The sequence below is a fragment of the Colobus angolensis genome, unplaced genomic scaffold, assembly GCF_000951035.1.
Source record: "Colobus angolensis palliatus isolate OR3802 unplaced genomic scaffold, Cang.pa_1.0 Scaffold353, whole genome shotgun sequence".
Lineage (NCBI taxonomy): Eukaryota > Metazoa > Chordata > Mammalia > Primates > Cercopithecidae > Colobus > Colobus angolensis.
Genome location: NW_012116855.1, coordinates 1093185 through 1119305, shown reverse-complemented (window position 1 = coordinate 1119305; position 26121 = coordinate 1093185). Strand labels below are relative to the sequence as shown.

General features: G+C 38.1%; 1 protein-coding gene across 2 annotated transcripts in view; it reads right to left on the bottom strand.

Annotated features, from left to right (window-relative positions):
- The window catches only part of CBLB (Cbl proto-oncogene B, E3 ubiquitin protein ligase), a 216023-nt gene that overhangs the window by 101710 nt on the left and 88192 nt on the right, over positions 1-26121 (bottom strand). For both annotated transcript variants that reach the window (XM_011952954.1, XM_011952953.1), the window contains exon 4: positions 21772-21918. In XM_011952954.1, coding sequence (XP_011808344.1) covers positions 21772-21918 — 147 coding nt within the window. The remainder of the gene's footprint in view (positions 1-21771; positions 21919-26121) is intronic.

Sequence of the window (26121 nt, the reverse complement as noted above, 5' to 3'; positions counted from 1 at the left end):
AAAACATTTTCATGAAACCACTAGTTCATAAAAGGTTAAGGGTTTTAGTTTCAACTGATAGGAAAAACAAAAAACATTTCATACAATACAGGGTGAATATCAACAGAAGCTAGGGTGTTTGCAAACAGGAATTTTCTATACTACTGGTGTGAATGAGAATTTACACAGCACTTCTAGAAAGCAATTTGGAAACAAATTTCAAAAGCCTATACATTATAACTAAGAACATCAACTTCCAGGGATTTCACCTAAGGAAATTATGTCCAAAAAATATACAGCAGCCAAAGGCCCACCCACAAATCTTTGAAATGCAGTGTTGTTTATAAGAGCAACATATTTGAAAATAAATACATTCACTAGTAACAATTTTGTGCAGAAAAATATTTATTGTCATGAAAAACTGTTATTGGGATATTACTAAATGGAAACAGTATTTTTAAAATTTTGTCCTTTATGATCCAATGTTAAACTATAATGTCTGGAGATACCACAAATTTAACAACTGGATTGCGGTGGAAGGGATTATAAGTGATTTTAAAAATATATTTTCTGAATTTGTACATGGTTTTTAACTTTTTATATGTCTAATATGCTCTGGTGTACTAAAAGAATAGAAGATGTACTAAAACTTTTAAATATATATAATTGTAGAAGAATCAATGAAAAACACAAAGCAGTGTCTGCTTATGACACAGCTTCATGTGTAGAAATACAAAAATTTTACAGATTAAACTATAGGAAATAAGAAAATTGAACATGGTTGCTGAATACAAAATTGATATAAAATATCAGCTGTCTTTCTTTTTTTTTTTTTTTTTTTTTTGAGACGGAGTCTCGCTCTGTCGCCCAGGCTGGAGTGCAGTGGCCGAATCTCAGCTCACTGCAAGCTCCGCCTCCCGGGTTTCCACCATTCTCCTGCCTCAGCCTCCCGAGTAGCTGGGACTATAGGCGCCCGCCACCTCGCCCGGCTAGTTTTTTGTATTTTTAGTAGAGACGGGGTTTCACCGTGTTAGCCAGGATGGTCTCGAACTCCTGACCTCGTGATCCACCCGTCTCGGCCTCCCAAAGTGCTGGGATTACAGGCTTGAGCCACCGCGCCCGGCCAGCTGTCTTTCTTATATTGGCTACATATAACTAGAAAAATTAAACATTTGATTTTTATAACGCTATCTAAAAGTTCCAAATAAATAAAGCTAACAATAGATGAGCAAAGCAAAAATATCAACATACACACATACACAGAGATATAAAAAACATAAACAAAGGTATATAACACTTTAACGGTAGATTCATATTACAAAGAGTCAGTTCTTCCCAAACTGGCCTAAAAATTTAATATAACTCAAATAAACAATCCCAGGAGGTATTTTTTGTAGTAGATACTAATAAACTGGTTCTGAACTATATGGGAAATGCAAGAGTCAAGAACAAAAACGGTAATCTTCACTAAGAACATTAACAAGTATATACTCTTTACATTAATTAAGACAATGTGGCACTGGTACAAGCATAGACAAACAGATGGAACAAAACTAAAATTTTAGAAACATGTACCCATATATAAACACTGGATGATATAGTTTGGATATTTGTTCCCCCTCCCCAAACCTCATGTTGAACTGTAATCCTCAATTTTGGAGGTAGAGCCCAGCGGGAGGTGATTGGATCATGGGGGCATATTTCTCATGAATGGTATAGCACCACTTCCCTGGTGCTGTCCTCACGACAGTGAGTTCTTACAAGATCTGGCTGTTTAAAAGTGCGTGACACCTCCCTTGCTCTCTCTTCCTCCTGCTCTCGCCACATGTGACATGCAGGCTCTGCTTCACCTTCTGCCATGAGCAAAAGCTCTCTGAGGCCTGCCTGGAAGCCAAGCAGATGCTAGCATCATGCCTGTACAGCCTGCATAACGGTGAGCCCAATAAACCTCTTTTATTTATAAATTATACTTGATGTTATATATCCAGTTTCTGTGTTAGATTGTTTCAGCAGTGCTATAAAGAAATACCTGAGGCTGGGTAATTTATAAATAAATAATCAAATGAATAGGTTAATTGTGGTACAGCTATACAATGAAGCAAGGAGAATGAACAAAGTATTGCTGCATGCAAGTACAGAGTTGAATGCCATAGACATAAAAAAAGGAAGAAGCCAGTTTTTTTCCAAATCACTATAATTAGTATGATTTCAACTATGTATAATTTTATGATGCCACGTATCAGAACTACTAGGTGGTGACTATGTGAGACTTTCTGACGGGCTGAGAGAGGGCATCCTCCAAGATGGAGGTAGTAAGGTATTACTACCTTATCTGGGTAGCAGATACATGGGTATGTTTACTTCATAAAAATTTCTCACTCTACTTGTATGATTTGTGTACTTTTCCCCATGTACATTAAACTTCAATTGTATATTTAATTTTTTAAAAATATTACACTAAAAATCTAAGACTAAAAAACAGATATGTGGGAATGAACAAAGTAACTACCTTAATACAAACAAGGAAATCGACCTGTTTGTTTATTGTTGGTTTGTTCTGTTGCTATGGTATTAGTGGTGGCAGGTGTTTAAGATCCATAGCTCAGGATCTTGTAGCTCAGGAATATATACTATCATCCTCATTTTAAACAAAAAGAAAATATGTTCTATATACAGTAGCCCAACTGTATTTCTAATTTTATGTAAATTTTGTCAGAAAATTCACCTTGATCAACTAAGATATGCTCAATGTCAGTATCTTTAAATCGAGGGCAAGCTTTGTTCAGAAGATAATAGGATATTTGTAACATATTTGACATGTTTTGATTACATTATGGACATAAAATATTAGCACTGTGATTTCTAAGTCTGTTGACATTTTGTATACAGTTATTCCTTAAATCCAACCTTCTTTTTTCACGACTCCATTTTTTAAGAATATGAAGATAGACTCTTATCAGGCCATTATTACTCTTGGTGTTCTATCAACAAGGGAAAAGCAATTGTTTTCCAGCAACCTACAGAAACAGCATATCAAAACACTCTGGTCACACAGTCACCATACAGCAAGTCATCTTTGATAGGATGGTAACCATAGTAACCAAAGATATTCATAATTAGATTGAACCACTCTTCCTCATACATGAAAATTCCTGACACTGATAAAGACATAGATGCTGGGTATTTATGCTGGATGATTTTTATTTGTCAAAAAGCTCGTAACACTTCGTCTATAGTGTACATAAGCACTACTGTCACTTATTGTTTGTGTATCGCTTTTCCAGCCAGAAACCTCTGTGATCGGTGGCACCATTACCCGAGTTTTCCTCAGGCCTGCTGGGCTCATTCCACCAACTCGACCTGGCAGGCCACACTCACCTTGCACTACCAGCACAGATCCCACACCTGCCAAGGGCGAGTCAGACGTGGAGCAACAAGTGGTGCATGAGCAAGTGAGCGTGGAGTCGGCCACTGCGCACAGCCACGCACATTGGCTGCTGTAGCAGGGCGGGCAGCTCCGGGCACCAGCACAGGCACCGGCTCTGGGCAAGCCGGTGGCAGGATCTGATGTACAGCAAGTGGCTTCCGCTGTGTGTACCTGTGTCTGGAGGAGGGGAACACAGTGGCACCCAAAAGCTTGGAGACTCCAGAAACTACAGAGCCCCAAATGGGGTGTCACAGCCCTAGCTCAGGGAGCCTGTAGGTGTGGGCTCCCCGAAGGGCCACAGCTCTTCTCTCCTTCTCACTGCTCACAATGTGGGGAGTGGAGGGAGTAGAGGGTGGGTACCTTTCAGCCCTGTTTGTGTTACTGTTTTTTCAGTCCTGCCATTTGGCAGTCCCTGAGTTCTTGTCCCGTGTCCAGGAAGAATGAGGTATACAAACAACTGGAGGGTGGGAAGGCAGAAAGGAGTTTTACTGAGCAGCAGAACAGCACTCAGGAGACCCAGAGTGGGCAGCTCCCTTTCTGCAGGCAGATCATCCCAAGGAGTCAAAGAGACGCAAATTGGGTGGCTTCTTCCTGCAGCTGGTAGTCTGATGTCTGTGTGAGTCTGGCTGGGTCTGGAGGTTTTTATGGGCTCAGAAGGGAGGATGTGTGTGCTGACTGGTCCACAGGCAGGCCCAGAAGAAGCACCGCAAGTTTTCACTGCCACTGTGAATTCCACCAGGAACTGACAGCCCAGCCCTGAGGCTGTAGGCTGTCCCTGTCTTGAAGGTGGGGCTTCAGTGGGGACCTGCGCCTTTCCACCCATGAGCCTGCCTCCTGCTGCCACCAATCATGTCATCTACAGGTGCCCCGGGTGTTTCTGTGGAGGGTCGCCTGCAGGCCCACGTGGAGCAGCCCTCAATCCTATCCCCTTGGCCTCCCTCCAGTGCTCCTTGGTCCCAAAGTTTGGAAAGGGGTGAGTTGGCAGGGGGCTGGCATGTCAGCGCCACCGAGTGTGTGCACACCCAGCCGGGTCACAACAGTGCCCATGCTTGGCCACAGCTTTGCTCCATCCTGGAGCAGGCACTGGGAGCAGGGTGAGGCCAGACAGCAGGAGCAGGCACTTCCAAGCCTGCTGGGGTAGGGGGACTTCCCGGGCCCCCAAGAGTGTAGGGATGCCCAGGTCCACAGCTGCAGCCGCTCCTGGAAGCATGGGGCTCCAACCCCACTAACGCGGAAGAGGGTGGGGTTCCTGCCTGTTCTCAGATCCCGCCCACTCCATGGAGCACACAGTTCTGGCCATGCCTCCCCTATTGCAGCATCTTCACAGCAGCCACTTCAGACGGGCAGCTGCGGCCATCATTACTTCTCTGTATAGTGGAAAAGTATCTTTCACATGTTCATATTCTGAAGCCTAAATCTAGAATCACATTTTTTATAAGATTGCAGGAACACAGGAAATAGTGTCTGCAGTATTATTTCTAATCTTCTCAATTATTTTGTTCACATGATAGATTTGACGCTTTCTAGCTTCTGGTCTCACATGCTAACCTTTGAACATAATAAACAATAAACTTGCTGTAGTCATAAAATTATTTTTACATAATTCTATTTATTTTCCGGCTTTGAAAATAAAGTTCATTAGTGGAAAGGAACAGGAAGAGGAGCTGCAAGTATAATCCATAATAATGTGTAAAAATTCCATTTAAAACTTTTCCACTTAGAAGTCACTGACTGTAAAAAATAGAAAGATTCCGGTTTTAAAACAATTAACACTTGTTCTTTTCTTTAACTGTTCTTCAGTATATATTCTCTGAAAGTTCACTAATACAGGATAAATTTATGAGATACAGCAGCTCACAGGTTATGCAAGATACTTTTGATATGCTGAAGTCAGATTAAATAAAATTTAAAAATTACATACTCCAGAAAGTGCTGCCAAAGAGAGATTTAAGTAAGCCTTTAAAATGATCTTTCCTTTAGCAATAAGAGCTCAGAATTACAAAAAAAAAAAAAAAAAAAGTCAGTAATAAACCCAAGTTCCTTGTAAGTCTCTCCACATGAGCCAATTAAATTAACAACCAATGGGTGAAGTCTCCTAGATGTATAAGATAAACTGAGGCAAAAAATAAAGAGCTTCTGATAACATTTCTAAAACTCTGAAAGAAAAAACTGTGCATATATTGCTGTGCATAATTAAATCCATCAAAAAGTCATTTTAATAAAACTACTGATATTTTAAATAACTCCTTTGTTATTAAAGACTAACAAAAACAAATCTATGAAGAAAAACAACTATTGCATTTCCTATTAACAACTAACATTTAAAATAAGGAAGAACAGAAAGATCAATCATTAGCAGTCTATTACTGAAATGTAAATACCCACATATTGACTTTACTGTTGTTGTTTTTGTTTCTCATTTCGTTTTGTTTTGTGGCAGGGTCTCATTCTGTCACCCAGGCTGGAGTGCAGTAGCGTGGTCTTGACTCACTGCAACCTCGACCTTCCAGGCTCAAGCGATTCTGGTGCCTCGGCCTCCTAAGTAGCTGGGATTAAAGCGTGTGCCACCATACCTAGCTAATTTTTGTATTTTTTGTAGAGACAGAGTTGTGCCACGTTGCCAGGCTGGTCTCGAACTTCTGGACTCAAGTGATCCACTTGCCTTGACCTCCCAAAATACTGGGATTACAGGCACGAGCCACTGCATCTACCCCCTACACACTGACTTTAATAATGATGTGGTCTGGTTGTCTCCCCATCCAAATCTCATCTTGAATTATGGCTCTCATAATTCCCACATGTTGTGGGAGGGACCAGGTGGGAGATAACTGAATAATGGGCAGTTTCCCACATACTATTCTCGTGGTAGTAAATAAGTCACATGAGATCTGAAGGTTTTATAGGGGTTTCCCTTTTTGCTTGGCTCTCATATTTTCTCTTCTCTGCTGCCATGTAAGATGCGCCTTTTGTCTCCTGCCATGATTGTGAGGTCTCCCCAGCCACATGGAACTGTGAGCCCATGAAATCTCTTTTTCTTTACAAACTACCCAGTTTTCAGCAACGTGAAAATGTACTAATACAGTAAATTGTTGCCAGTAGAGTGGGGTGCTGCTGTAAAGATACCCAAAACTGTGGATCCAACTTTGGAACTGGATAATGGAGAGGCTGGAACAGTTTGGAGGGCTCAGAAGAAGAGAGGAAGATGTGGGAAAGTTTGGAACTTCCTAGACACTTGTTGAACGGTTTGACGAGAATGCTGACAGTGATATGGACAATGAAGTGCAGGTTGAGATGGACTGAGATGGAGATGGGAAACTTCCTGGGAACTGGAGTAAAGGTGACTCTTGCTATGTTTTAACAAAGAGACTGGCAGCATTTTGCCCCACCCTAGAAATTGTGTAACTTTTAACTTGAGAGAGATAATTTAGGGAATCTGGCAGAAGAAACTTCTAAGCAGCAAAGCATTCAAGAGGTGACTTGGGTACTGTTAAAAGCATTAGGTTTTATTCATTCACAAATATGTGATATGGAATTGGAACTTATGTTTAAAGAAGAAGCGGAGCATAAAAGTTCAGACAGTTTGCAGCCTGACAATGTGATAATAAAGAAAAACACATTCTCAGAGGAGAACCCCAAGCTAGCTGCAGAAATTTGCACAAGTCAGGAGGAGCCAAATGTTAATCAACAAGACAACGAGGAAAATGTCTCCAGGGCATGTCAGAGGTCTTCATGGCAGCCTCTCTCATCATAGGCCTGCAGGCCTAGGAAGAAAAAATAGTTTCATCGGCTGGACCCAACGCTCTGCTCCTTTGTGCAGTCTCAGAACTTAGTGCCCTGCATCCCAGCCACGGCTATAAGGGGCCAACGTTGAACTCAAGCTTTTATTTCAGAGGGTGCATGCCTCAAGTCCTGGCAGCTTCCACATGGTGTTTGAGCCCGCAAGTGCACAGAAGTCAAGAAGTTGAGGTTTAGGAATCTCTGCCTAGATTTCAGAAGATGTATGGAAATGCTTGGATATCCAGACAGAAGTTTGTTGCAGGGGCATGGCCCTTGTGGAGGTAGACATCTGTTGTAAGGGCAGAGACCTACTTCTGCTAGGGCAGTGTGGGAGGGAAATGTGGGGCCGAAGACCCCACACAGAGTCCCCACTGAGGCACTGACTAGTGGAGCTGTAAGAAGAGGGCCACTGTCCTTCAGACCCCAGAATAGTAGATCTATCGACAGCTTGCACCGTGCATCTGGAAAAGCCACAGACACTCAACACCAGCCTGTGAAAGCAACCAGGAGGGAGATTGTATCCCTGCGAAGCCACAGGGGTGGAGCTGCCCAAGACCATGAGAACCCACCTCTTGCATCAGCGTGCCCTGGATGTGAGACATGAAGTCAAAGGAAATCATTTTGGAACTTTAAGATTTGACCGGCTCTCTGGATTTCGGACTTGTGTGGGGCCTGTAGAACCTTTGTTTTGGATAATTTCTCCCATTCAGAATGGCTGTATTTTGATTTTACTCAGAAAATCAAAAACTTGCTTGCTTTAAATTTTACTCATAAGTGCAAGGGACTCCTGTTGTCTCATATGAGACTTTGGACTGTGGACTTTTGAGTTAATGCTGGAATGAGTTAAGACTTTGGAGGACTGCTGCAAAGGCATGATTGTGTTTTGGAATGTGAGGACGTGAGATATGGGAGGAGCCAGCAGCAGAATGATATTGTTTGGCTGTGTCCTCACCCAAATTTCATCTTGAATTGTAGTTCCCATAATTCCCACATGTTGTAGGAAGGACCTAGTGGGAGGTATTTGAATCATGGGGGTGGTTTCCCACAAACTATTTTTGTGGTAGTGAATAAATCTCACATTGGCTCTCATTTTTTCTCGTCTGCTGCCACGTAAGAAGTGCCTTTCGCCTTCCACCAGGATTGTGAGGCCTCCCCAGTCACGTGGAACTGTGAGTGCATTAAACTTCTCTTTCTTTATAAATTACCCAGTCTCAGGTATGTCTTTATCAGCAGCATGAGAAAAGACTAATATAAGTAAGTTTTATTTACTTTGCTATTAAGTCACACTTTCTCTACCAGCAGAACATGATTCTAAAAAATCAAAGAATCTAAGATTCTACTCTTCTTGCAAGCTAACAAGTTGGCCTATCAGTTTCATGTATAGTGGCAGAAGACACTGGGTTTCTGTCAAAGGACTGGGTCAGAGTCAAAGGACTTTGTAACCCTCAGCAAGTGCAGTGGCTAGAGTACCGGCATTTCTGTGCACTTGTTCCCTAAACACAAATTCTCCTAAAAGAATGCAAAGAGGGCAAGGTGACATCTGCATAAACTGTGGGTTTGATTCTGGAGTAGAACCTAGAACTTGAGGAACCCAAACATTTTATAATGGATAATGCCTGTCCTTTGACCCAGGGAGAAATACTACCTCTATTTTACGAGGCTTTAAGATCCTTGCTCTAGAAGGAGACCGTCTCTCCCTTTATTGACCCAAGTAGACACATCCAGCAGAGAAGAGAACATATGTTTAGAGGATTAAGACCAGGACCTCTATAAATCCAGGGGCACACACTATTAATCCAATGGTTCCAAATAGCTTTCAGATATTAAAAAATCAACTATCTGGGGATCAGGGAGATAATATAAATGAGTAAAGAGGCCCAGGAAAGGACTGTGATGAATTGGAAGAGAGATCATGTTAAAAAAAACAGGTGGCACCCAGGTCTAGGCAATTGCTGCCATAGCCCAACTCATACCTATTGTTGCCATCATTCCTGGTTTTTCAGTTTCAAAACAATATTTTTTGTGTGAAACCAAGTTTTTGGGTACTATGAACCATGCCCATGTAAGACAGCAAACTTAATGGTGTATGTTCTCACTGCTCCACCAACACTGTTCTCTTTTCTCTCTCCCTCTCCTGGGGACTCTCTATTCCCTAAGACACAACAGCACTGAAATTAGGCTGAATAATAACCCTAAAATAGCCTCAAGTGCTCAAGTGAAAGGAATAGTCACAAGTCTCTCACTTTACATCGAATTATGGACATGATTAATTTTAGTGAGAAAGGCATGTCTAAAGCTGACACAGGACAAAAGTGAGGCCTTTGGACCAAACAGCCAAGTTGTAAAAGGAAAGAAGTTCATGAAGGAAATTAAAAATGCTACTTCAGTGAACACATGAATGATAAGAAAGCAAAATAACCTTACTGCTGATATGGAGACAGTTTTGGTGGTTTGGTTAGATCAAACTAGCCACAACATTCTGTTAGGCCAAAGCCTAATCCAAAACAAGGCCCCAACTCTCTTCAATTCTATGAAGGGTAAGAGAATTAAGGAAGCTTCAGAAGTAAAGTTTGAAACTAGCAGAAATTAGTTTATTGAGTTTAAGAAAAGAAGCTCTAACATAAAATGCAAGGTGAAGCACCAAGTGCTGATGTAGAAGCTACAACAAGTTATACAGAAGATCTAGCTAAGACCATTGATGAATGTGGCTATACAAAACAACAGATAATTAATGTAGATGAAACAGCCTTAAGAAGAAAGAAAATGCTGTCTAGAAAATGCTAGAGCTAGAGAGAAGTCAATACCTAGCTTCAAAGCTATGCGATGGGTTCAATCATACCCCAAACCTCAGCATCACGCAAAATGCAATAACTTGCCTATGTACCCCCTAAATAACCTCCAAAATAAAGGTTGAAAAAGAAAAAAACAAAAGCCTCTGATAGTTGCTCACGCTTTCTACCATGTGTGGATATTGCAAAAAGATGTTTGGCCATTTACAAATTAGGAAGTGGGTCCTTACCAGACACTTTGTCAGCACCTTGATCTTGGACTTCCTAGCTTTCAGAACTATGAGAAATAAATTTCTGTTATTTAAAAAAAAAAGAGCTTCAAAATACAGTTTCATTCACCAATCTAAAAATCCTAGGTCCTTTACGAATTACGGTAAATCTACTCTTCCTGTGCTCTACAAATGGAACAAAAACCTGGATTACTGAATATTTTAAGCCTACTGTTGAGATATGCTGTGTAGAGGAAACAATTCCTTTCAAAACAGCACTGTTCACTGGCAATGCCCCTATTCACCCGAAAGATTTGATGGAAATGTACAGGGCGGTTAATGTTGTTTTCATGTCTTCTAACACAGTACTCATTCTGCAGCCCATGAATCAAGGAGCCATTTTGACTTTCAAGTCTTACTATTTAAGAAATACATTTCCTAAGGTTATAGCTGTCATATATTATGATAGATCTGGACAAAGAAAATTGAAAACCTCATGGAAAGGATTCACCTTTTTAATGCCATTAAGAACATTTATGATTCAAGGGAGGTCAAAATATCAACATAACAGGAGTTTGGAAACAGTGAATTCCAAATCTCACGGATGACTTTGAGGATTTCAAGACTTCAGTGGAAGAAGTAACTGTAGATGTAGAATTTGCTGGAGAACTAGAATTAGAAGTAGAGCCTAAATATGTGGCTAAATTGATGCAAATCATAAAATTTGAACAGATGACATGTTGCTTCTTATAGAGAAGCAAAACAAGTGCTTTCTTAAATGTAATTTACTCCAGGTGAAGATGCTGTGAACATTGCTGATATTACAATAAAGGATTTAGAAAATTGCATATACTTGGTTGATAAAGCAGTGGCAGGGTTTGAGAGGATTGACTCCAATTTTGAATGAAATTCTATTGTGACTAAAATATTATCAAACAGCATTGCATGTTATAGATAAATATTTCATGAAAGGAAGAATCAATTGATGTAGTAAACTTCACTGCTGCCTAATTGTAAGAAATTGCCACAGTCACCTTAACTTTCAGCAGCCACCAGCCTGATCAGTCAATAGCCGTGAACATCGAGGCACAACTCTCCAGCAGGTAAAAGATTACAACTCACTGAAGGCTCAGCTGCTTGTTAGCATTTTTTAGCAATATTTTTTAGTTAAGGTACATACAGTTTTTTAGACATAATGCTATTGCACACCTAACAGACTACAGTATAGTATAAATACAACTTCTATATTCACTAGGAGGCCAAAAATAATCTATGTGACTTGCTTTATTGCAATATGCACTTCATTGCGATGTATACTTTATTGCAGTGGTCTCAAACTAAACCCACAGTATCTCTGAGGTATGCGTGTACTAGTAAATTAATTTATTATTAGTGACATTCTTTATGTGATTTTCTAATTGCACAGAGCTGATTTTAAGTATTTATCTTCTTTTTATAGCCTGTCTTCTCCAAATTGAATATTGCTTATAGGTAGAAAATTACAACTGGCATCTTAGTTGTTTCGTATCTTATTACAATGAGTTGAACAAAATAGGCCTCCAGTAAATATGCAAGTTTTTATTTTCCTTATTGACATAAAGATACCTGATTTTTTTTTAACAGGCAACAAAGGGAGGTGGCTAACTAGTAGAAATATTAACTAGTGATTCTTTGAATCCTACTTTAGTTCTTCTTTCTTTCTCTTTCTGCTAGAAGTTTTCATTTTAAAAACTCTTAATTTCTCCTGTATACCCCCTCTTTTAATTTAATATAATTAAGTTGTGTTTTCTTTACCTAGAGGGAAAACTGATCTAGTTAATATGCTAGAAGAATATGTATCTCACTCGCTGGAAAGGTAAAGAAAGTATTTTACTTTGTTTCTTATTAAAAGTGAAAGGAACATACAGGAAACCAAAGAAGGTCCTTATGGCTTTTGCAGGAAATCAATCGTAGAGGCAATATATTGAGCTATAAATAGATCATTTCCCCCCGACCCATGGTAACCAAGACAGTTTCTTATCTTCAATTCTACTTTTATCTTGGGATACATACAAAATAATTTTTTTAATTTTTCTTTTTTTTTTTGCTTTTAGATTGCTAGGGAGTATGAAACTGCCATCATACAAAGTCAAACGTAAATTATATTATTTAGAGAATTAATTAATTAATATGCTGGTAGTATCTGGAACACTATTAAAGGTTTAAATTGGTTAATTATTCCACAAAATAGAATGTTTATTATATGCCAGACACAGTTTTATGTGCCTTAGAGGTGAGGTTTAGCTACTTTAAGTCTTCATAACAAACACAGACGGTAGCTATTATTAGTATCATTCACATTTTATAAATGAGGAAAAAGATGCATAGAAACACCAACTAGATTCCCCAAAGGCACACAGTGAGTAAATGTTGCAGTCAGAACCTGTCCAGGGACAGATAATCTGGCTCCAGAGTGTGCATGCCTAACCCTAAGCATGCTATCTCCCAGTCAATCAAGCAAGTAGGCTCCATCTCACACAAACACATGTTCATGCACATTCCTCTACTTCTCAACTCATCAGAATTAAATGTGCAATGGTTCCTGAAAGCCTATATATAAAACACTGTGCTGAGCTACTTTAGAAATACAAAGATGAATAAATAAGCTTGATTTCATGCAGCATATAGTCTGGGGGAAGTATGACAACTAGACAAATAATTTTAATAAAACCATAAAAATAGTAAATGCAGAAGATACGTCAGAGCTTAGAGAAGTTTAAGAAGAGATCTAGTAATAACACTAATGGGAGAAATCATGAGCAAGATTATCTTTGAGGGATTAGTAAGAATTTTTTATGCCAGAGATTATAAAAATCTTCAAGTAGAAGGAGCAATATGAGCAAAGACATCGAAACCTGTAATTGCTGATGTGTCAGGAAAGAGCCAAATAAGCCAATTTGACTGAAGAAAAGATACAAGTAAAGGAAGAGGGAACTTAAATGGCAGAAAAGTTGCATCTTATATTCATACATTCAGCTAACAACTACTGAATGTCTACAATGTATAAGTACATAAAAGACTCATTCAACAACCGTTTAGCTTAAAGATTATATTGAAAATGAGGCTAGCATATGTGAAAGCACTGAACATAAAATCTGACATAGAACAACTCTAATAAACGTGTCAGTTTTCACCAACTTTTGCATAGAAAATCATTGAAGACTCTTGCAATCAAGCAAGAAAGACCTACATAGTAAACACATTTTAAAATATAAATGTGTCTAAAATACAACAGCAACCAGAGTATAGAGTAATTAACATAGATCACATGTAAGGGTGTAAATGAATGAGAAAAACTCAGAAAAGTGGACTTCTGAACTGAACTTAAAGAAAGGTGTCAGCTGGAAACCGTCATTCTTAGCAAACTATCGCAAGAACAGAAAACCAAACACCACATGTTCTCACTCATAGGTGGGAACTGAACAATGAGATCACTTGGACTCGGGAAGGGGAATATCACACACTGGGGCCTATCACGGGGAGGGGGGAGGGGGGAGGGATTGCACTGGGAGTTATACCTGATGTAAATGATGAGTTGATGGGTGCTGACGAGTTGATGGGTGCAGCACACCAACATGGCACAAGTATACATATGTAACAAACCTGCACGTTATGCACATGTACCCTAGAACTTAAAGTATAATTAAAAAAAAAAAAAAAAAAGAAAGGTGTCAAAATTCTGGGACAGAAGAAAAGGAAGAGGGAAGAGAGGCATATAGGAACTGATTATTTAAAAAGAGATCAATTTGTATATAATGAAGGCATTGCAGACTGAAAGTAGAGGACAGACATTGTTCATCCATGCAGTTATTCATGTAGTCTGTTAACAATTATTATTGCTGATGGGCGGGGTGGCTCATGCCTGTAATCCCAGAACTTTGGGAGACCGAGGCAGGCGGATCACCTGAGGTTGGGAGTTCGAGACCAACCTGGCCAACATGAAGAAACCCCGCCTCTACTAAAAATACAAAAAAAAATTGCTGGGCGTGGTGGCGCATGCCTGTAATCCCAGCTACTCAGGAGGCTGAGGCGGGAGAATTGCTTGAACCTGGGAGGTGGAGGTTCCTGTGAGCCAAGATGGCGCCATTGCACTCCAGCCTGGGCAAGAAGAGCGAGACTCTGCCTCAAAAACAAAACAAAACAAAGCAAAACAAAACAAAAACAATTATTATTGCCTAAACATTCCAGGAAATGTATCAGGCTCAAAACACAAAAATAAGTCAGACGCAGTCTCTGCCTCCAAAGAAACTTTCTAGTCTATTGGAAACCTCTCAATTGAGAAATAGGGGCATGTCAGCAGTTCACTGTAATCTGTTATGACAGATGTGAGCTCAGGTACCTGGCAGCACAGAGTAGGGATATCCATTAGGGTACTAAAGTAAAGCTTCCAAAGTGGCAACACTGGGTAGGGCATGGGTGACTGCCTATCCAAGCAGTGAATGCAACATAAGAAACCAAAGACAATGAGGAGTAAAAAATGAGACATACATTAGGAAATACGAATAGTATTGAGTCGTTTGCTTCTTCACAGATGAGTTAAGTATACAAAAATCATAAGCAGAAAAAAAGAAGCCAGAAAAAAAAGTTTCTAAAGCTTGTGATGTTAATGTGATTTTAGACTTTAACCTAGAATTAATATTCATGGAAACACTTCAAGCAAAAGACTAGAATGATTAGCTCTCCTTTTTAGAGAGCTCACTGGTCCCCTAAGAACAATTGGGTAGGTTGTTATTGGAGATAGGGAGACCGATCAGAAGGTTGTTGGGGTAATACAGAGTATGAATTTAAATTTGAAGAAGAGAACTTTAAGTATGGAGAGGAGAGGATACATAAGAAGATTCAAAAGTTAGTATCTATGTTTCTAATTGAATTATAATTTGTTTGGAAATTTATGTCTAAATCTTCTCAATGTTGGTGTTTGTTTTTTGCAAGATGGCAGACTGGAGACAGTGTTAGCATTCCTCTTCCTCTTGGAAGGACAGAATAATGTGCAGAGATTCACACTGTGAATTTTTTTTCAAAGAATCAACACAGGAACTTAAGAAAACAGAATCCACAAACCCTGTGAAAGAATTGGTAGGCTACAGCCTACAACATGAGACAGGTGAAAAACTCTAAGTCCTCAGAGTTGAGAGGGAGAGAGCCTGCCTCCGAGTACACATCCCCACTGAGGAATCTGAAAATCCAGGTCATTGGAGAAGCCCTTTACCCCTCCAACAGCTGGAACAGACTTAGGGAAATAAAAAAGTAACAGCAGCAGCAGGAAGTGCCATGTAGGTATTCCCAGTCTCCAGCACGAACCCAGGGAAGCTATTCCTGACTATATCTCACAGGGACCCTCTGAAAGTCAGCCAATGACCTCAGGGAAAGGACACAGGGTGAAAGAACCTCCCAACTGAATTTTGTAATATAATCTCGAGTGGAACAAATTCCCTTGAACAGAATGGGGCGGGAGGAGTTGCAGCAAGCGGGAAGTGTGCTACAGACAGGAGCGTAGGAGCTGGGTGCCCGGCCTTGTAGGCAGACAAAGAGGTGCATGGGTTTTTGAAAGCCACAGCAGCTTTCTATGTGGAGAAGCTTATGACCTGGGGCAGGTCTGAGTTCTGTGTACAGGCTGCCTGGATCTAAACCAAACATTGTTAGCAGAGCACTGTGGGAGTGAGATCAGCCTTGCCAACTGCAGGAGAGCTGGGTAAGGTTTACTGCCACCCACTAACAATAACAAGAAGTGAGACTGAATCAGTAATTTTAAAAATGCAAACAAAGAAAGTCCAGGATAAGAGAGATTCACAGCTGAATTCTACCAGACATTCAAAGACGAATTGGTACTAATCCTACTGAAACTATTCCAGAAGACAGAGAAAGAGGGAATCCTCCCTAAATCATTCTATGAAGCCACTATCATGCTAATATCAAAACCAGAAAACATAACAACAACAAACCACAGACCAATATCTCTGATGAAAATAGATGCAAAATCCTCAACAAAACACTAGCTAACTAATCCAACAGCACAACAAAAAAGTAATACATCACAATCAAGTGGGTTTCAGAGATATAAGGACAGTTTATCATATGCAAGTTAATAAATGTGACACATCACATAAATGGAATTTTTAAAAGTATATATAATCATCTCAATAGACCCAGAAAAAGCATTTGATAATATACAGCACCCCTTTGTAATCCCTCAACAAAATACGTACAGAAGAGATTTACCCGAAAGTAATAAAAGCCATATATGGCAAACCTATAGCTAACATCACACTGAAAGGCAAAAAGTTGAAAGCATTCCCCCTGAGAACTGGAACCAGACAAAGATCCCCACCTTCACAACTTCTACTCAACACAGTACTGGAAGTCATAGCCAGAGCAATCTGATTAAAAAAAAAGAAAGAAGCAGCATACAAATTGTAAAAGAGGAAGTCAAACTGTCGTTGTTCACTGATTATGTGATCATATACCTAGAAAAGCCTAAAGATTCATCCAAAAAGCTCCCAGATCTTATAAATGAATTCAGTAAATTCTCAGGACACAAAATCAATGTACACAAATCAGTAGCACCGCTATATACCAACATAACCAAGCTGAGAAACCAAGAACTCAATCCTCTTTACAATAGCTGAAAAAATAAAATAAAATACTTAGGAATATATTTAAAGAAGGAGGTGAAAGATCTCTCAAAGGAAAACTACAAAACACTGAAACACAGAAATTATAGATGACACAACCAATGTAAACACATCCCCTGCTCATGGATGGGAAGAATAAAATGACCACACTGCTCAAAGCAATCTACAGACTCAATACAATTCCCATCAAAATACCATCAACATTCTTCACAGAACTAGAAAAAGCAATCCTAAGGTTCGTATGGAACCAAAAAGAGACCATATCACCAAAGCAATACTAAGCAAAGAACAAATCTGGAGGCATCACACTATCTGATCTCAAACTACAACACAAGGCTCCAGTTACCAAAGCAGCATGGTACTGGTATAATGACACGCACACAGACCAATGGAACAGAATAGAGAACCCAGAAGTAAAGCCAAATACTTACAGCTAACTGATCTTCGACAAAGCATACAAAGACACAAATTTGAAAAAGGATACCCTATTCAATAAATTATGCTGGAAAAACTGGCAAGCCACATGTAGAAGAATGAAACTGGATCTCCATCTCTCACCTTATTAAAAAATCAACTCAAGATGGATCAAAGACTTAAATCTAAGACCTGAAACCATGAAAATCCTACCAAATAACATCAAAGAAACTCTTCTGGACATTAGCTTAGGCAGAGGATTCATGGCAAATGCATAAAAATAAAAATAAATAAATGAGACCTAATTAAATTAAAAAGCTTTTGCACAGCAAAAGAAATAATCAGGAGAGTAAACAGACAACTCACACAGTGGGAGAACATACTTGCAAACTACGCATCTGACAATGGACTAGAATCTAGAATCTAGAATCTACAAGGACCTCAAACAAATCAGCAAGAAGAAAACAATCCCATCAAAAAGTGGGCAAAGGACATGAGCAGACATTTCTCAAAAGACGTACACAAACAGCCAACAAACATGAAAAAATGTTCAACATATCACTAATCATCAGGAAAATGCAAATGAAAACCACAGTGAGAAACCACCTTACTCCTGCAAGAATGACCATAATTAAAAACAATAGATGTTGTTAAACACCTTTAAAAACAACGGATGTTGACGTGGATGTTGTGAAAAGGGAACACTTTTACATTGCTGGTGGGAGTGTAAATTAGTAACAACCACTATAGAAAACAGTATGGAGACTCTTTAAAGAACTAAAAGCAGAACTGCCATTCAATCCAGCAATCCACTGCCAGATATCTGGTCAAAGGAAAAGAAATCATTACATGAAAAAGACACATGCACATGCTTGTTTATAGCAGTACAATTTGCAATTGCAATGATATGGAACCAACCTAACTAAGTTCACACAGACCAACAGGTGGATGAAGAAAATATGGTATATTTACACCATAGACTATTACTCAGCCATAAAAAGGAATGAAATGACTTTTGCAGCAACTTAGATGGAGCTAGAAACCATTATTCTAAGTGAAGTAACTCAGAAATGGAAAACCAAATATCGAATGTTCTCACTTATAAGCAGGAGCTAAGTTATGAGCACACAAAAGCATAAGAATGATATCACGGACTTTGGGGTCATGGTGGCGAAAGGTGAGAGAGGGGTAAGGGATAAAAGACTACGTATTAGGTAGTGTGCACTGCTCAGGTGAGCGGTGCACTAAAATATTATAAATCATCACTTTAATCAATCACTTTTCTCAGTGTCAAAAAGTACTTAAATAAGTAGCTCTTGAGCTGCTACCTGACTTGCTGAGAAAAATGACTGCTACCCAGAGTCTAATCACATTAATGTGCTGCTTTTTTTAACAGGTAGTAATATATTTTTCAAGCTTCATGCTTAAAGTTTCTAGATTATAAGCTATTATTCCAGAGTGTGAAGATTCAGTTTAGTATTGGTCTCATTTTGCTGAACATACTTAGACACATTTATTCAATAATGTCACTTTTCTTTCCCTACAGATTTCTATCTCTTGGTCAACAGACTATGAAAGGAAAAGCATAACTCTGTTGTTAAAAGATTATATTCATTTGCATAAAAATTGACCATAAACAGAATTTCCCAACAAATTTGCCAAGATACATATTGTGTTACTGTTCCCCTTGGGCCACAAGGCAGGCAGTGCCTCTTGGCTGCTGGGCTTGGGCCCTGAACAGAGAAGGTAGCACAACCATGTCTTCAAAAACAACAGTGCCATAGTTTGAATGCCCCTTCCAAAACTCATGTTAAAATTTAATTGCCATTGTGACTGTATTAAGAAGTAGAACCTTTAAGAGATGGTTAGATCATGAGGGCGCTGCCCTCATGAATGGATTAATGGTTCTGCTTTATGAGAGAATGCTGTTTTCAAGTTTAAAGGCACTGGTTAGGCTAAATGAAAGCATTCTCACATGGCCTCCATGAATCTCACATGGCCTCAATGAACAGTGAGATAAATGACAGGCACGCTCCCACAGGAGAACTAAGTTTTGGGAAAATACAAACAATATTAGAGCATAATGAAAAAAAAAATCAACCTTTTGAAAGGATGCACATTATTCATGCATATGTCCATTCATTCAATAAAATATTATAGAACCACAAGGTAAAAACCTAGGAAGAATAAAAAAATACTTTGTCCAATTATCTAATAAAGGAATCGCTAATTTGGATTACTATGGTAATGCATATATGTTCCAAAAGGAGCACGAAATTTGTCAGTCATCCACAAATTAAAAGTGTTAAAGAAAAATTAAGCAGCTTTCTCAATTCAGTAAAAACAGTGGACAAAGATGAAAAGACTTGGGAGGTAGGGAAAGTAACTAATCACTATTTAAAGAATCCCTCATTTGATGTAGTAGTGATTTCACTCATGTAGCAGTTGAAGAGAAATTTCAGCCCCTTGATGTCTGTGGTTATAAATAAAGGGAAATAAAGTTGTCTCAAATGCATAATTTTCTGTGGCTTGAACTGCCAGCAAAGTAAAGTCCTCTCTTAATAAAACCCATGAGCAATCTTTCCATTTTTTATTGACCTGATGACAAGTAAACAATTTTATAACTCACCAGAAGTTTCAGTTTTCAAAAAGAAATACCACAATCAATTTGTCCTATATATTTTCTTAAAACTTTAAAAGAGAACGTTTATTTTGAAGGTTACCGACTGTTTGAACTAACCTTACAATGTTAATACATGAACTGCAACTACAGGAAACCCTCTCAGTTCCTACATCCCGAACCTGGCAGTTCTGTTCTACTTTCTACAATTAATAAATATTTAATTAGTATAGTCTTAGCTGTCTGTATTATTCTAATTCAGATAATAAACTTTTTTCTAAAATTCTTCATTTCTGAATGAATATAGGAACATTATAAATAACTAGATTGCTACAACACAGAATTTCCATGTTAATGGCAACAATGGCATTTTATCCTTTAGTGCCTAAAAGTAATTCTGAATACATTTTAGTATAATGTGGGAAATAGGCTTTAATATTTTGGATGCCAAAAAAATTATGTGCTTAATTAAATGTACATTACTCTATGTAGGTACATTCCAATCTTGATGATGACTATAGTAAACACAATAATTTGTAAGAAAAAAACAAAACAAAACAAAAACAAAAACAAAGGAAAACCAACATTGTAGTTCCCATATCAAAGTACTATATAAAAAGTGTTTATTAACAATTTTTATGTCTAATTTTATCAGTTAAAGGACAAATACAGACCTTTGATACAAGATTAAAACAATAATCTATGTAAGCAATCACACTTCCTCCTTACTACTCAGCCAGGGCTTTGCCTACATTCTAAGACATTCTGAGGATGTGCTCTCATTAAAGGTAATTCTTAAAAAGTTACTGGGGAGCCGGGCGCGGTGGCTCAAGCCTGTAATCCCAGCACTTTGGGAGGCCGAGACGGGCGGCTCAAGAGGTCAGGAGATCGAGACCATCCTGGCTAACACGGTGAAACCCCGTCTCTACTACAAACTACAAAAAAAAACTAGCCGGGTGACGTGGCAGCGCCTGTAGTCCCAGCTACCCGGGAGGCTGAGGCAGGAGAATGGCGTGAACCCGGGAGGCGGAGCTTGCAGTGAGCTGAGATCCGGCCACTGCACTCCAGCCTGGGTGACAGAGCGAGACTCCGTCTCAAAAAAAAAAAAGTTACTGGGGAAACCACTTGCCTCCTGATGCTCATTCTTGATCATTTTACTAAGAAATTGATGACAAAAGTTTTGCAACTTGTATATAAATTATGCTGACTTTAGACATTCAATTCCATTATTTACCAAACTCACCACAATCTGTCTCTGTAGGGCATACCTAACAGAAAACATCTTTAGCTACTTTGCAACAGGCTACATCTTTGTGATAATGTTATCCTCATATCTTATTCACATATATATAATCTCTATGTAGTAAAACAAAGAAAGGCTGGATCAGGGTGCCAGGGCCTTCTCTCACCTCGATTTCAGATCTTAACCAAGCTTAACATACCACCTCCTCCAGGAAGCAGTCCCTGATCACTGATCCCAAAGCAACTATTCCCCTCTAAATTGTCAGAGCAATGTACTTATGCCATTTTTAAAGCATCTATTCCCTTCTACCTTTTGTGTATTAAGCATATATTAAATTATAAGAAGTTATCAGCTTCTCATGTATAAAGACTCTTACATACTTCTGCTTCTCAGAACAAACTCAATGAATGCTCATGAAATAAATAAGATTGTATAATATTTGCTTAGTGACTAAAAAACTACTGTATTATTGAGGTATACCTTTGGTGGCTACAAAAATTACCAATCAATCAAAATGCTTATCAAAAATAATAAAATACATTCGCAAAATACTCAAGTAAAATATATACCATATCCAAAAGAGGGAGGATACAGTAACCCTTGTAAGATAGATCCGCAGCTATAAAAATGATTTTTACTTACTTGTCTCCAAAAAACTTTCTCCAGAATTCAGCAGCATCTGCTTTTGTGATACGAAAGTTATCTCCCTGGAATTGACCATTGGGAAAGATTGCTTTGATTTCTGCCAGCATGTGACTGAAGATAAGGGACAGTTTTGTGAGATTTCGTCTGTAGGCACAAGGGAAAAAAATGAAGATAAGCAATAAATACCTATATGCATACAAATTTTTATGGGAATATAGATGAAGACAAATGTTATGTATGTATCAACGTACGTCTTGGTGGTTGATCATGAAAGCCTCAACTGAATGCTGCCCTTAAAAACAATGTTTATGAAAACATTGAAAATTTAAATTCCCAACAAAGTTGTCAATTTATTAGTCATCCATGTATTCATTTAACATAAACACAAATAAGATAAATTACATAATTTCACTGAGCTCACAGATTAATGGAAGAGATTGACACTTAAAAAATAATAATCAAATATAAATGGTAAACATAAAAGAGTGAATGACTATTTCTACCTGGGGGAGTAAGGAAAGATTTCTCATCAGAGGAGAATCTAGGAAGAAAACTCATTGTTTGACAGATAAAGGCCTGGAGTGGAGAGAAAGGGAGGATGGAGAGGGAAGTAAAAGGTATTTCAGGCGGTAGAAACAGCATGTACAAAAGTTTAATACATAAGTATAAAATGAAAATGTATTTGTATTATATCATTTTTGGCATGGTTAAAGCAGAGCAGAGGGTAACTGAAGAAAATAACGTGAGACAGAGTAGGAAACTTTGCTTGGGACACGACATAAAGAGGCATCTAAATCAATGCGCAGTTTTTGTTAAACATACTTGCCACTCGTACCTAAATATCAGATTTTCTGAGGATGGGTTCTAGATATGTGTATATTTTAGAAGCCCCCTGGGCAATTCTAATGTGCTTTCCTCATTAAAAGGTACTGCTATAAGAAATGGAGAGTCAGGCCAGGTGTGGTGGCTCACCCCTGTAATCCTATCACTTTGGGAGGCTGAGGCGGCCAAATGGCTAGAACTCAGAGTTTGAGACCAGCCTGGGCAACATGGCAAGACCTCATCTCTACAAAAAATTGGCGGGGTGTGGGAGCACATGCCTGTAGCCCGTTATCAGGAAGGCTGACATGATCTCTTGAGCTGGGAGGCAGAGGTTGCAGTGAGACATGATCACGTCCCTCCACTCCAGCATGGGTAACAGAGTGAGACAATGTCTCAAAAACAAAAAATTAAAGAGAAAAGAAATAAATCGAGAGTCAAATGGATTAACAGATCCAGAATTCTGAAGACTTGATGAAGTCTGTTTTAGAAGGAAAAAATTGTAGTAGTATGACAAAATGGTTTAGAACGGAGATACAGGTGTCACCTCTATTCTAATTTCCATATTAAATTCCGGAGATTCTGGCAAGATTTAAACCAGGCTTCATACTACAAATAGTACTATCAATCACCTGTAATCCTTGCTAACATTTCTTAAATTTTCAATATTACGTTAATTGGCATAAAACTACTAGTGCTAGATAGGTAAGAAGCAATTAAAACACAAAATACTAAATAACTTTCCGGTTTTAAACAAACCGTATTTCTTTATATCCCCTTTTGCTCAGAATGACCAGAAATCAATAGGTACATTCTGCATATGTTTTCATTTTGAAGCTTCAGCTATTATGCATGTGTATTTGCACCTGTCTATATGAGAGAGGGAGGGAGGGAGAGGGAGGGGGGGAGAGAGACAGAGAGAGAGAGTGAGTGAGTGTGTGTGTGTTGGGAGGTGAATGGAGGCAAGTGTGTTAGTACTCAATATAGTAGAAAATTAATATAGAGAAAGTCATCAAATTTACAACATATAAAACCATATAATGTATCAACAGAACTTTGTCATTGAAGTTACGTGTCTTTGCTCCATATTTACTAATGTATCTGTGTTTAATAACTGCCAAATAACAAAAACTCATGTTTGTTACCAAGGAGATCATGTAATATGTACCTGACAATAAAATCACTGGATGACACACTCTCTAAAACATTTACAAAGGAGACACATAACTTCCTGTATAAGATGAATATAGAATAAAGATACTCATGATCAAAAGTGGGAAAAGTAGTAATAAGAAGAATGCAGTAAGATATTCTATAAAGTCAATAAATTCATCTTCCCTAAAAAAAAAAAAAAAAAAAAATCACCTATTTCCATAACTTACATTATCTACGAAAAGCTTTTTGATGAAAAGTGGGGGGGGGGATGTTCATAACATAGGCCTTATTTTAATGCTTGACCTGTGCCCATAAACAATCTGCAAAATTCATTATAATATACACAAATGTTATATCATTTTATTAGATTCAGCCACTTTTGCACAACTCAACCTAATCCAAGTGTAAAACTTTTGTTAATTAGTTGAATCTTTGATATCAATATGATTTTGTCATTTATGTTAACATGTCATCAATTTAGATGATGGTAGATATAAGATATTCAGTTTTAAAAAATAAAAAGTAAACTGTTTTACTATATCAAAGGAAAGACTTGTGGCTAATACAAACTACAACCAACTTCTAAGATTTGAGTTTAAGAAAAGTATAAAGTCACCTTAGGAAATCTGCAATGAATTTATTTCTATAATTGGGCTAAAGATTTAATTTTTACCAAACTTCCAATTGATACATACAAAAGAAAAAAGAAAAATCAAGATGACTATAATTAGGGTAAACCAACTGTTCTTTATTTTCTGAATTGGCTGCACTCCATTCCCTTGATTCTTTGTCCTTTAATCATATCCAATTTTTTTTTTTAATTTTTACTTGTTAGATCTAAAGTCTGAAACACCATGCCAGTGATTACCCATTCTGGGTATCTGATCCACTGGCTATATAGACCCTGAACTTTAAAAGAAACATAGTAACTTTTTTATAGTCTAGAAGCTCTAATAATCACCAGTATCTATATAAATACTCACTATTGATTATATAATGTGTATATACTTCTATTTTCTTGCTTCTGTAAATGGATCACCACAATTTTATTTGGCTTTTTGCACAAAATAAGGCAACGAAAAAATACATTTTGCCTTTAGTCTTGAAAGAAACTCAAGCTCATATTGATAAAAATATTTGAATATATATATGCATATATACATACACATTCCAGAATATATATATTTACTTTATACTTATACACTCATACACACTCCATATATATGTAAGTAATCATCTTAGAAATCTACTATTTAACATATTTATAGAGGTTGCAATCTACACCAAGGTATGAAAAGAACTGACAAACTTATTCTGTTGGAGCTTAAAAGGAAAAAAAAAAAAGAACCAAAAACTAATTCTGGCATCTAATGTCATTTAAATTTGTTATCATAGCAAATACATTTTCTTTTTTATATGATACTGTGACTTATTTTTGTTTACAATGTTTTGCTATGTAGTATGTGCTTTCTTTATTCCCCTATCCCACTCTGCATCCTTTGATACCCACTTTATTTTTTCGAAGTGGATTTTTGCCCTTGTTGCCCAGGATGGAGTGCAATGGCATGATCTCAGCTCACCGCAACCTCTGTCTCCTGGGTTCAAGCGATCCTCCTGCCTCAGCCTCTCAAGTAGCTGGGATTATAGGCATGCACCACCACACCATGCCCGTCTAATTTTGGATTTTTAGTAGACAACGGGTTTCACCATGCTGGTCAAGCTGGTCTCAAACTCCTGACCTCAGGTGATCTACCCGTCTCAGCCTCCTGAAGTGCTGGGATTACAGGCATGAGCCATTGTGCCCAGCCTGACACCCATTTAAAAAAAAAACTTTCAATTTTGAAAATAAAACAATCCAAGAATACAATCATCTCTAACCAGCTAGACATAGGGAGAAGAAAAGAAACAATCACACATCTTTGTAAATGGAATTTTTTCTATTATGCAATTTTTCCACACTTAGCCAATTTTCCCTAAGCCCATGGGATTTCCCATCATCATAAGACCTAAAATGATGACTGCCTAATAAAGGGTCTGATACTGAGTAACAATATATTTCTGACACTAAAACAAAACAATCCCCAGACAACTAACTAAATACAAATCTGCCCAGAAAGAAAACACTGAATAATCTTATAAATGTAATTTCAATTTTAATAAATTTTAGATGGAATTTTTGACATTAGTTCTTTCACTTAAAAGAGAAGCTTCTTATTTCCACATATATTCCATTAACCATCACATTTATTCATTTGCTTTACATGGTATTTTGTTTACAATAAATAATTTTACAATAAAAGTTTTTTGTTTTTTTTTTTTTTTGAGACAGAGTCTCACTCTGTCACCCAGGCTGGAGTGCAGTGGTGAGTTCTT